At 57.4% G+C, this 11,542-nt stretch overlaps 4 protein-coding genes across 4 annotated transcripts; 3 read left to right on the plus strand and 1 right to left on the minus strand.

Moving 5' to 3' along the window:
- The first annotated feature begins 1,695 nt into the window (after nt 1–1,695).
- Nucleotides 1,696–3,661, plus strand: MAG1 (DNA-3-methyladenine glycosylase II). The gene has a single exon (XM_047988268.1). The coding sequence runs from the start codon at nt 1,946–1,948 to the stop codon at nt 3,125–3,127; it is 1,182 nt and encodes a 393-aa protein (XP_047844261.1). The 5' UTR covers nt 1,696–1,945; the 3' UTR covers nt 3,128–3,661.
- A 2,655-nt stretch (nt 3,662–6,316) lies between these two features.
- Nucleotides 6,317–6,640, plus strand: JDV02_006838 (uncharacterized protein; the record flags this gene model as incomplete). Its single annotated transcript, XM_047988269.1, has 1 exon — nt 6,317–6,640. The coding sequence occupies one exon, from the start codon at nt 6,317–6,319 to the stop codon at nt 6,638–6,640; it is 324 nt and encodes a 107-aa protein (XP_047844262.1).
- An 857-nt stretch (nt 6,641–7,497) lies between these two features.
- Nucleotides 7,498–8,805, plus strand: ecm33 (cell wall protein Ecm33; the record flags this gene model as incomplete). The annotated part of the gene is made up of 3 exons (XM_047988270.1): nt 7,498–7,555; nt 7,632–8,466; nt 8,523–8,805. The coding sequence occupies 3 exons, from the start codon at nt 7,498–7,500 to the stop codon at nt 8,803–8,805; spliced, it is 1,176 nt and encodes a 391-aa protein (XP_047844263.1).
- A 171-nt stretch (nt 8,806–8,976) lies between these two features.
- On the minus strand, nt 8,977–11,222 carry JDV02_006840 (uncharacterized protein). Its single transcript, XM_047988271.1, has 4 exons — nt 10,581–11,222; nt 9,822–10,522; nt 9,681–9,764; nt 8,977–9,611 (listed from the first exon to the last, which is right to left on the minus strand). Exons 1-4 carry the CDS (start codon nt 11,173–11,175, stop codon nt 9,510–9,512), a joined length of 1,482 nt encoding a protein of 493 aa, XP_047844264.1. The 5' UTR covers nt 11,176–11,222; the 3' UTR covers nt 8,977–9,509.
- Nucleotides 11,223–11,542: the final 320 nt, after the last annotated feature.

Genomic DNA, 11,542 nt, shown 5'->3' on the forward strand with positions numbered 1-11,542 from the left:
ATTGGGAACATGTACCGCCCAGCCACCGCAGCACGCCCGCAGCAGAACCAGCAGCCCGGGGGCGGAACATTGATGAGGTGCGCCGTTCACGGGCCGTGCTGGCGCGGCACCATCCACCAATCCGTCCAGTTCAAGTGCGGCCGCCCCTTACGCACCATCCGCCGTTTTCACTCGCTTTACCCTGAACCTCTGAGAAAAAGGGAAATGGTACCCATCTGGAAACACATTATTCCTCTGTTTGGAGGCCTTCTCGAGAGTCATGTCCTGTTGGCAGGTTGGTCATCAAGTGTCCCCTGTGTCCAAGGATTGGACGAAACGTAGAAGAGCTGTGGGGGAATGCCATCCGCGGGCGGTGTTGTGTGGATGAAACGGAGGGTGCTCTCAGTCTACTATGGGGTTTGACCACGTAGGCTCCCCCGGACGATCTTGCAAGGCACATCCCTCTTCAACGTTGCAGGATGCGAGCAAACATGCGTAGTACCTATTCGGCGCTCGATTCCTCAATCATTTTTGCAAGAACATTGCACGGCCGCGAAATTGCCTAAAGCATTGACCAGCGGGGCCTGGGCTCGAGTGCAAGGTACGGAGTACTTCATACACGTCAATTTCTTGGCTACTTATTCTGAACCGACGCTACAAGTCAATTCGGCCGGCCCTGCTCAGGAAGCAGCCAGAAAGATAGGTTCCTACTAGGTATGGAATTATGAGAGGGCCGCGGCTTCAGTTCCTCAGTTCCACCATGCCAAGCAGCCTGGCATAGCACTTCCAACACCGCCACGCTCAGCCACCTCGCCGTGATCTCTCTGACATTCCCTCCTCTCTGGGCGTGGATGCCGCCCCTTGCACCCCTCCCAAAGATGCGCCGGGCTACCTAGTAGTTACCTCTTCCCAAAAACTACGAGCTCCGACGAGCTACTACCAAGTAGTAGGTATCTGGTGTTCTGAAGCTGCATGTTTTCGAGGAAGCTTGATTTTGCTGATTAATCCAAGAGAATGTCCACCAGGGCGAATTCAATATATTTCAAGAAAGAAGTGGATTCTCGAACTCTCGATCGCTATGCCGCATGTTGCAAGCTCGGTTTATTTGGCGGATGCATCAACGCTGCGAGGGTAAGCCACATGACGTTCTGCAAGCTCCCCTTCTGTGTGCAATCACTTCACGTCACGGCGAAACTCGTCTCACCTCTGAGGCGACGGCAAGCACGTACGAAGCAACCAACCTAGTAGACGAAACAGCAAAAACCACCTCCCCGGATCCCTGCAAACCGGGAGCATAGTGTCCTACTAACTACTCCGTAATCCCCAGCGTGAATGACCACCGGTTGGTTGGTTGGTTGTTCCATTACGCATCCTAGAGACCCAGGAGATCACGCTGTGAATGACCACCTAAAGCATGGAACCGATGATGCGAGTGCGCAGCACTTGGCTGTGATGGACCTGTTCGCAGGTGTAGGCACTCACTACCCTGTATTTCGTATCGTTACTACGAAGTAAGTACTTTGTACGAAGGACCACCACACAAGCCAGCCACAATGCAGACCCGCTTCGCGCTCAGATCTGGCATCGCCCCAGTTGTTAGAAAAGTAGGTCCAAAGACGTCACTGTACCCATGTTAGCAAAGAATGTCATGGTCCCAGCGTTGATGGTGTAGGTTCGGCGGAGGAGGTTGAGATCGAGTCGAAGTAATCGGGTCCCAAAGAAGTCTAGTCTCGGGCTGCTTGACGCCCTGACAACACAAGGGCGTGTGGGTGGCTGCGGGTAGCGCCATGTAGTGGCATATCATACCCCAACCCGTTGCGGACGGATTCACGCTCTCACACAGGCTTCTCCATCAGCGACTCATCGACATCCAAAGCAACAATTGCCACTTTGCTTCAACAACAGCCCGTCCGTATAAACGGCGAGAACGCTGCAAGTGGATCACAGCTTTAGCGTGTTACGTCATATGCTGCGCGCCCTCGTCCCAATCGCTGTTTCCAGCATCTCTCGCTTCACCCAGTCGAGCCAAGCATTCTTGACCGTGCATCCAGTCATGGCCGCGACACGACGCTCTTCGCGCCTCAATGGCCGGGCAGAGGGAAAGCCTCCGGCAGAGGCAATGCCGCCGCCGCCGCCAGCACCGCAATCACAGCTGAATAAACGCAAGAGAAAGGCGGCACCAGATGCCGGCGAAGTGCCGCAGGCTCAACCCGCCACGCCGCCGAGGAAGCGCACGCAGCCGATGCAGGAACCTCCCCCGTTGACACCGACCCCAAGCGCAGTCAAGGTGATTGCTGAGGCGGCTGATGGGTCGAACAAGGCGCGCAATGCTACGGTCACGCGGCTCGCTGACCCCAGGACGACCAATGCCACGCTGCTATCACCGGAAACGTCGCGATTGGTGGCATCCCGCGACATTGAGGCAATCTCGCCGTCCAAAGCGCCCGCAGCTCGTACGACGACCCAGACGCTGCTGCAAGAGGCGTGCGAGCATCTCATAATGGTCGACGCGCGGCTGAAGCCCCTGATCGAGAAGAATCACTGCAGGGTTTTCTCTCCAGAAGGACTCGCCGAGCGGATCGATCCCTTTGAGAGCCTGTCGAGCGGCATCATATCCCAACAAGTGTCCGGGGCCGCCGCCAAGTCCATCAAAGCCAAGTTCGTTGCCCTGTTTGACCGGGACGGCGCGACTGGCCGATTTCCTCACCCGTCCGAGGTGGCCAAGTGTTCCATCGAGAAACTACGCACGGCAGGGCTGTCGCAGCGCAAGGCCGAGTACATCCAGGGGCTTGCGGAGAAGTTTGCGGCCGGAGAGCTCAGCGCGCAGATGTTGCACGACGTACCGTACGACGAACTGGTCGAAAAGCTCATCGCCGTCCGCGGGCTCGGGCGGTGGTCCGTCGAGATGTTCGCGTGCTTCGGGCTCAAGCGCATGGACGTCTTCTCGGTGGGGGATCTTGGCGTGCAGAGGGGCATGGCGGCCTTTGTTGGGAGGGACGTAGCCAAGCTCAAGGCCAAGGGCGGCAAGTGGAAGTACATGTCGGAGCAAGACATGCTCGACCTGTCCTCCAAGTTCGCGCCGTATCGAAGTCTGTTCATGTGGTTGATGTGGCGGGTAGAGGAGACTGACGTCAGTACAATGGAATAAGGGGGTCTCGAACTTGAACTGTACGGCCTGCCCGGCCTTCCATTGTTTATTCTACCCCGCCATCCTACCAACCTGCGTTTTGTGTGCAACAAGAGGAAGCGAGGGTTGTGAATTAGTAGTAGTACGGAATCACGCGTGAGCGCGGGCTAGGCAGGGAGTGATGGTCATCCATAAACGTTAAAATGGGATCGACCAGCCGGCAGCTCCTTGAAACCAGGCGATACTATGCGCTGTGATTGCAGTGATTTCGCTACTCTGATACCTGTTTCGCTCATCGGAGCGCGTCTGGCCAGATTTCAGGCCGTGGGCAACGGCCGCTCAGGAGCGTGGCCCGTTGATCGTGCTGATCTTGTCAGGACGCTGGCAAGAGTGGAACCGAGGGCACGTGCAGACTCCATTTGCCCACGTCCCGCAGGCGGCTTGTCCGTGCTGGCACTGCGAGGGGGCGCTCAGGGGCCTTGCCTGCGTCGGGCCGCAGCTTCTCGCCTTGATTCTTATGGAGTGTTCGAAACTTTCGGTGTCCATACGACGTGGAATTGTGGGCAATGCGATCCACGGCCTGTATCAAATTATGTATTCCATAATCGGACTGAGTACTGTACCTACGGTGTAGTCTCCTACTAACGCGTCGTACCGACTACTAACTGGTAACCCTACATGTAATCGGCGCAGCATGATGTCGTGGGACCGCTCGACAAACATGCCCTCATCACATGAAACGGTGTGTGGTTGAGAGGTTGACTCGCGCTGCCATGACGTCCATTGCCCCTCGCCCGCGGCTCGCAAGACGTTGAGCGCATCTCGTGGGCAATGCCACGACTCGTACAAAGTACTTCGTAACTGTCTCGTACTCGCTGCACTGCTCCGCATACGGGAGCTACAGCCACCGTAGTGCACGGCCGCGGCCGCAGCAGCCCAACCATGACGATGCAGTACTTCGTACATTGTACCGTGCCGCGCGCATGGACGGTGGTGGGCCCGGCTCGTTGGGCACTGCAAAGGATACGAGCACTCGCACGTCAACTCACTCACCTCGGCTACGAAAGTGGCGACGCTGGCGGCTGTTGACAAGTTGCCTGGCTCTGATTTCCCTTGGGATGCTTGGGAATGCGCGCAAAATTGAGATGGTCCACGCCAGACAAGCTTTATCGAGATGAGCCACGGCCGCGAGCCATTGGTCAATGGCGGCGGAACCACAGGCGGGCAAGGATCTTTCCCTTTCCTTAAGGGGTGTGACCATAACAACGACACAAAAAAAGATGTCTCTCCAGCAATCGATGGCGAAGCAGCCTCTTGTTGGTGCCAGGCCGGATCGCAGCTGGTGATGCCGGCGGCTGGTTTTCAACGACGCTGGTTGCAAGGAAGTACCGACGGTTCAGCGAAAACTCGGGCGGACGGATCTTCGTGAACTCGCGTGCAATAACAAGGTCGTCGCTCTTCGCTGGGCCGGGCCGGGCTGGGCTATGTTGGAGCCCAGCGGATTTGGGTTTCGACGGCTTGTGTTGACTCTTCGATGGTGTCCTCGGTGGCGCCCCGATGGTGGCGCACCAGGGCCACTGGTGTTGTGAATGGGGCCCATCTTGCCTGCAGTGCGTGAGGCTTGTGCCGTGCGGCGCGCAGCCTCGCGCCAGTTCCTGTTTGCACTTTTGGCCAGCTGTTGTTAGCAGTTCAATGTCACAGTGGCGAGGGCAGTTCGGGGCCGATTAGCCGGTGCAAACGCCCCAGTGCGCGGCCTCGTAACGGCGCTAATAAGCGCAAGCAGGAGAACATCTTGGCCTGCTCGACTGCTGTACGCAAGTAGGTACTAAAGTACCAAAGGTAAGGTACTAAGGTAATCACTCGCATGCCGCCAAACACGGCGCCAGCGAGCACTCGCGGACTTGCCGCGGACGACAGAGCATCAACTTGGTGGATGACACTTGCGTGACTGCACTGCCACCCAGCTTTCTCGATGCCCACGGCCATCGCCACTGCGTCACCGGCCCAGCCGCCGTTCAGCGGCCACCATTCCCACGGTGGGTAGGTGATGAAACAGGCCTGACCCTTGGCCACGCCACCCCCCTGGTGCACCGCAGATTACCAGACGGCGGCCGCTTGCCCCCTAGCCGGATGATCTGGGGCGGCGGGGATTGCAGAGGCATGTCAACAGCAACTTGGTGGTACCTACTGCCCACGCACTCCGTTCTATATAGTACCGGCAACATTGATGCGCACCATGCGGTCGCTGCATTTCTGCCATGTGGGAAATATCCCTATCAGAGGAAGTAAGTGCAGGGAGCAGCCTGGCCTCCAAACGTTGTCGAGTGCAAGACGTGTGTCCTTGGGACGCGCAAGCCTCGACACGATCCCCCCTTGTGGATACGCGGTGCTAGTAGGAGCAAGACTGTCCCATATCTCACTCCCACACGACACATCTTTTTTTCCCATCCAAAGGATGGCAGGCTGTTGTTGTTGATTCCTCTGCTGCCTCTGTATCGCCAGGGTATAGCCCTTCGGTCACCGGACGAGGCTTTACGGTCGCCCTGTCCTCCCCACTCATTGGACTCGGGGTGCGATGCTGCCGGGACCCGTGAGGCGTGGGGATGACGCACGAAGAAAGTTGGTGAAGCACTTTCATGCAGCGCCAAGGGCAGCATTTGCGTGCAGCACGGCAACGGTTCAAAATAACACTAACGTCACCGTCAATCGTCCTCCATCCCGTCCCTGCACCACACACACAACTGCTTCTGGCAAGGCTGTCGTGCACCTTGGTCAAGGCAAGGCAAGGATTCTCGTACAGTGCGTAATCTCACAAGCGTGCTGCAGCGGGCGAGATGTGCCTGGGGGAAGCACCCAAAGTGGCGTGTGTGTGTCGAAGCCGCGGCGTTCGTGCATCCACCAAAGTGGGCAAGCCACTAAACAGAGGCCAAGGCACCGGACAGGTCGTGCGGAAAACCCACCCCCCTTTTCGCCCGCCCCCATTATCCTTGCGAATCCAGCAAAAGCCATGGCCATGGCCCGTCCTGTACCATACCAGGATAGGGGGGACTGATGGGTCCGGCCCTGGCATGGTGTCGGTCGGCCCAGCACCAGGAGGACCAGAATGGATGGGCATGGGGCCCAGCAGGTACCTCTAAGGCTTCCACCCACCCCACGACGGCCCATTTCATCCGCCGTGCGTGCTGCTGCTGCGGCCCAGTCCATGAGTGAATGAGGTGTGTGTTGCATTGCAAGGAGAAAAGGAACTGCCCCGTTGTCTCCGTTCTGTACCTTGGCCCGTCGACCGAACTTCCCTTCCTCCCTCTTCTTTCTTTCCCCCAGTCGTTTTCGCCGCCGACCGCCGCCGCCGCCGTGTTTTATCGTCAGTCGTCGTCGCCGCGCCCTCGCTTCACGCGTATTTTCTTCGATTCTCGACGCTCGTTAGTCCAGCAAGAAGAACCGAACCGCTTCTCCTTCTCAGCCGTCTCCTTCTCCGAGTCCACTCGCTCCTGGTCGGCATTGACGAGCCGCGCCCGATCGTTAATTGTAAAGTAGGATCCGCTGCGACCAAGGTGAGTGAAAGAGTTAGTCGCGACGACGTCTCGAGCGCGTCCCGTTCCGTCCTTCCATTGCCTTCGCATTGTTCGTCGCCTGGGCAGTCTGGTTGGCCCAGTGGCCGTGCGAGGCAGGAACTGCCCGGCTCTGTCTGCCCTTCCCGCCCACGGTCCCCCATCCGCATCCGCGCCGAGCACAGAGTGCCTTTTCTTGTGGCTACCCGTAACTCTTGGTACCTTCGTCCCGGTCTTCCAGGCAAAGCTGCCCGAGGTGGATGGATGGATGCATGTCCGGCTGTTGCTGGCACGGATCACGCATCAATCCGCCAAACCAGCCACCGCCACCTGCCAACGAACACCTGCCCGCTCTTGGCCCGCGCTTTCTTCCCGTCTTCTCCACGCCCTCGCTCTCCCTTGGATATTGTCAGGACAATTTTTTGCTTGGATTCCTCTCCCAGCCTTGTCACTCTCTTGACCGTCACTGCCTCTCTGTGTTCCTTCCCCGTCACACTTGCCCGACGCTCCTGCAACCAGGGTCGCGACCTGCGCGCGTCAGACGAATAGGGGCGTTTGCACCACCCAAAACCTCGTTCGGCTGCCCGCGACTCTGGACAAAACATCTTGTTCCACAACATCTTTTGAGGCCCGACGACGTCTTTTGGACTGCACTCCATAGAATTTTACCCGCACGAGCATCACAGTCAGGGCCCCCGTCGTTCGATTCCGCATCTACCCTTTCCTACACTGCCTCCGTCCTCAGCACTTTGATTGTTCGCTCCGCTTTCGTGGCGACCATTGAGGTGTGCCTGCCATCAGCCTTTGACATGCTCTGACTCTTTTGTCTTCCAACAGATCACCATGCGTTCTGTCGCGATCCTCTCGGCCGTTATGGCCGTCGGCACTGCCGTGGTCTCCGGTAAGTCTCGACGCATCCATGCGCGTCGTTAACGCGAGGTTGCAGAGTCAAGCCACTAACCGCCTGTTCCTCGCAGGTGCCACGACTTGTACCAAGGATATTATCGTGTCCGAGCCTACCCCAGTCATTGACTGCGACGTCGTCGACGCCGATATTAACGTTGACGAGAAGCTCGCTGGTAGTCTGAGCATCGAGGGCCCGAAGCAGATCAAGGGTAACTTCAATGTTACTGGTGCCACCAAGCTCATCGGCATTTCCAGCAGCTCCATCAGCTCGATTAGCGGAATTATGAACCTCGAGGGCCTCACGCTACTGAGCTCTTTGAACATGCAGTCGCTCAAGAATGTCAACGACCTTCGCCTCATCGGCCTCCCGCAGCTCAACGGCCTCACCTTCGGCACTTCTGGTGTCACCAAGGCGGCCAACATCAAGGTCACCGACACCTTCATTAGCGACCTTAGCGGCCTCAACATCGCCACCGCTGATGTCATCGACATCTCCAACAATGGCAAGCTCACCACGTTCAACTCTGACCTGGTCAACGTCACCAAGTCGCTCAAGCTCGTCGATAACGGCAACACTATGCGGGTTAACATGTCCCGCCTGATGAAAGCCTGCGAGATCGAGTTCCGCCAGGTCAAGAGCTTCGATGCCCCCTCGCTTCAAGAGGTCTGCTCTATCAAGTTCAATGACAGCCCTGAGCTTCTGACGGTTTCCGCCAACAACCTCACCGACATTTCCGCCAGTCTCACCTTCATCAACAACAAGAAGCTGGCCAATGTTTCCTTCGAGGCCCTCGGGACCATCAAGGGCGACATGACCATTGTCAACAACACGGCCCTCAAGGCGATTGATGGCTTCCCCAACCTGACGAATGTTGGCAACATCCTGGTTGGCGGCAACTTCGAGGCGTACGTTGACCAAAGGCTTCCAAGCTTGCAGTGATTGATACTGATTCGTGACACAGGGTCAAGCTTCCCAAGCTCAAGGACGTCAAGGGCAGTGTTACTGTCACGTCGACGACCGACATCTCGTCTTTCTGCAAGTTCTTTGACGACGCAAAGGCAAGCAGCAACATTCGTGGCAAGGAATCCTGCAAGAGCAACAACAAGAACGCCAACTCTGGTGATAGCACTGGTGGAGACTCCGCGGGTGGCAACAAGACCAAGGAGGATGCTGCTGGTGTCATCAGCGTCAACACAGCAATGCTTGGCCTGGTTGGCTTTGCCGGCATCGCACAATTGCTGTAAGGGCCTTGTAGAGAGACGCAAAAGCATATGTCGGAATCGGCGTCGTTCTTTGTTCTCTACGTATGTTTCCGCTTTTTTCGCAGCAAGGGGTGGCGTGCTGTGCCTCTAGTGTCGCAGCAGGCTGGGGCTCTCGCGGCCGCAAGGGCACGTGCACGCGGGTATAAATGCTAGGACTTAATAATGGACTCTGTACTTGATACTGTGCCGTGGCCCGAGCGAGCCCTTGCCGCCTCTGTACCACTATGGCGGCTGTTTTGTGATGGCGAACGGATTTGGTGTGTTTCTCATGCAAACGTTGCCCTTGCTCGACTGAGTGCACCCGTCGACTCCAAGTCACGCGTTACTACGTATGATGTCCTTTGTTTGCAAATGGCATTGTTTTTGTTGATTATTCGTTGGGGGCAACATCCGAGGGTGGGCACAAACATTCCAGGTGCCTCTTGCAAGTTGGGCACGCGACCCGCAGTACCATGTGTACTCGGGATTTCGCCATCTCGGCTGCGCGGCAGGCAAGGCTTGATTTCTAGATAAGAAAGTTCTAACGTTAGTACATGAAGAGATGAACCATCTCACATATGGGTATCATTGCACACTCGTCATGGGTGTCATCCGCACCCCTCATCTCCTCAGAAATAGTCTAGCTTCCGAAGATGAGGCTCGGTCATCCACTCTCTGCCAGCCGTGGACTTGCTAACAGAAGCCGACTACTTGGCGGTGTAAACGCCGCGCTCGAACTTTTCGACGTCATAGAAATTTGGCACAATGGTGTTGCCGTTGAAGATGCGTCCGTCAAGCTCGTTAACAGCCTGCAAGAGCGACGCGGTTAGATTGGTGAGACGACGAGATTGCCCCAGATCGGGGGGGGGGGCACTTACACGCAGAGCGGACACCTGATCGGTGAACTTGATAAACACCTGCCGAGCGTCTTGGTCAATGTAGAGGCGCTCCACGCGGCCGTACTATGAATCCGTGAGCATTGTTGTACATGGTCTCAGGTTCCGGGGGAGTGTGCTCACCTTTTCTCCGCACTCCTCACCAATCTCCTGGCCAAGACCGTTGGAAATCTCAGACTCGAGATCAGGCATATTCTCCAGCATGTTACGGAGAACAATAACTTCAGACATTCTGCCAAACTTGCCTTCTTCATCTTTCCGCTTACCGCCCAGGATCTTGCCCTTTCCACCGGGCTCAGCCCAGCCGCCTCCATCGGCATCCGCCTTCTTACGGCGCTTCTCGACCTGCACACGCAGAGGATTGGTGATTCCTGATTCGCTGGCGCCGAGACCGGCGCCCTCCGTCCACCCATACTTGCTCATGAGGCGCTGCGCGAAGCCTGCTTGGCCTGGTCGCGTGGACTTGGGCTGTTGCTCGGCGTTGCCCTCATCTAGGCCGAACATAGAAGAAGAGGAAGCGCCCAGACCGCGATCATCTGTGGCAGGAGGTTGCTGTATATCGTATCGTATAGGAGCCCGAGAAATAACTGCACCATCGGTTGGCGGGGGAGGCGGGGTTTCTTGAACGAACTGGGGAGGTGGAGGAGGCGGTGCCAGAGCAGCGGGAGGCGCAGGAGAAAGCGAGCGTGAAGGCTGATATTGCGATGAGGCCATGACAGCTCTGCGGGAGAATACGTCTTCACCAGTCTGGTCGCTTGGTGGAGGCTTCGGCGGGGAACCCGCTAGGAGCGGGAACGAGTCCGAAGGTGGAGGGGCAAACTGGCCTGTTGATAGCCTATCAGTCATGGTCAGGGTGAAGCGCAAAACTGCAGGGCCACTTACTTGGCATGCCTGTGCTGTGGTCCTCATCGCTGGTCGACTCGCTCCATCGGCGTCTTCCTCCGCGTTGGAGAACAAACTCTCTCCAGTCAAGAGCCTCGCCCACCTTCTCATCGCCTTTAATATACTCGTCGATGCTGGTAGGCTTGCTAACGTCATAGAAGCCCTCCCAGTTGGTTTCCTGTCGAGCGTCCTGCTGCTGTTTCTTTTTCTTGTTCTTCCGACCGCCTCGCTGCCGTTTCTCACCTGTACCGTACATCCATTCGTCTTCTTCAGTTGGCGCCCAGTCCGCCAGAGTTGTCTTTGATGCGACAGGCGGCGCAGTGCTAGAAGCTGCACCGGTTGGGATGACCTTAGGCGGAAAGCCGCCCTTGAAACCCTTCGCTTGCTTCGGCTGCGGGCGTCGAATCTGAGGCTGGAACAGTAGGGCTGGGTTGGCGGGCTTTTTGGCCTCTGCCGACGCGGGTTGGTCTTGTCTGTAGACAACAGGTGCAGCGGATATCGTTGCCGCAGGGTTGGGGTCGTTCGGGTCTTCGATGTTATCGTAGAGCGAAAGAACTCCCCGGGAAGCGGGAGCGGGTGGTGGGGGGTCGGCCATACTGGTTGGAGTTGATCAATCCAGAGCGGCTATGATGTCAGTACGGCCCATCCAGCCCAGAGTGGAACGCTGATTGTAAATGAATCTGTGAAAGGAAGGCCTTGGGCTGCTTTGCGGTTGTTGGCCTGACTGCCTGACGCGTCTCGAAGGTGCCGCGTGGAAAGGCGCCGATAGGTTGCAGTGGTCTGGCCAACCTCAATTACGACCTGGGCGGGCAGCTTGCAGTGGTGGAGCTCCAGACGGGAGCCGTTTGCCGGGTGCAGGCAGCTGCGCCGGGTAAACGGCGGACCAGGCAAAAACCCCTGACGGCTGCGGGGCCTGCTGCTCCGAGTCCTCCAAGCTGTTAGGTACCGCACCAGTGCCCCTC

This window comes from Purpureocillium takamizusanense, chromosome 6 (assembly GCF_022605165.1).
Source record: "Purpureocillium takamizusanense chromosome 6, complete sequence".
Taxonomy (NCBI): domain Eukaryota; kingdom Fungi; phylum Ascomycota; class Sordariomycetes; order Hypocreales; family Ophiocordycipitaceae; genus Purpureocillium; species Purpureocillium takamizusanense.

What these genes read in the sequence shown, in the direction of transcription:
- MAG1 (XM_047988268.1), top strand. Translation starts at nt 1,946, where the DNA reads ATGCTGCGCGCCCTCGTCCCAATCGCTGTTTCCAGCATCTCTCGCTTC.
- JDV02_006840 (XM_047988271.1), bottom strand. Translation starts at nt 11,175, where the DNA reads ATGGCCGACCCCCCACCACCCGCTCCCGCTTCCCGGGGAGTTCTTTCG. An exon ending in CCACAGCACAGGCATGCCAA is followed by an intron (nt 10,523 to 10,580) that starts GTAAGTGGCCCT and finishes GGCTATCAACAG; the next exon opens with GCCAGTTTGCCCCTCCACCT. An exon ending in GTGAGGAGTGCGGAGAAAAG is followed by an intron (nt 9,765 to 9,821) that starts GTGAGCACACTC and finishes ACGGATTCATAG; the next exon opens with TACGGCCGCGTGGAGCGCCT.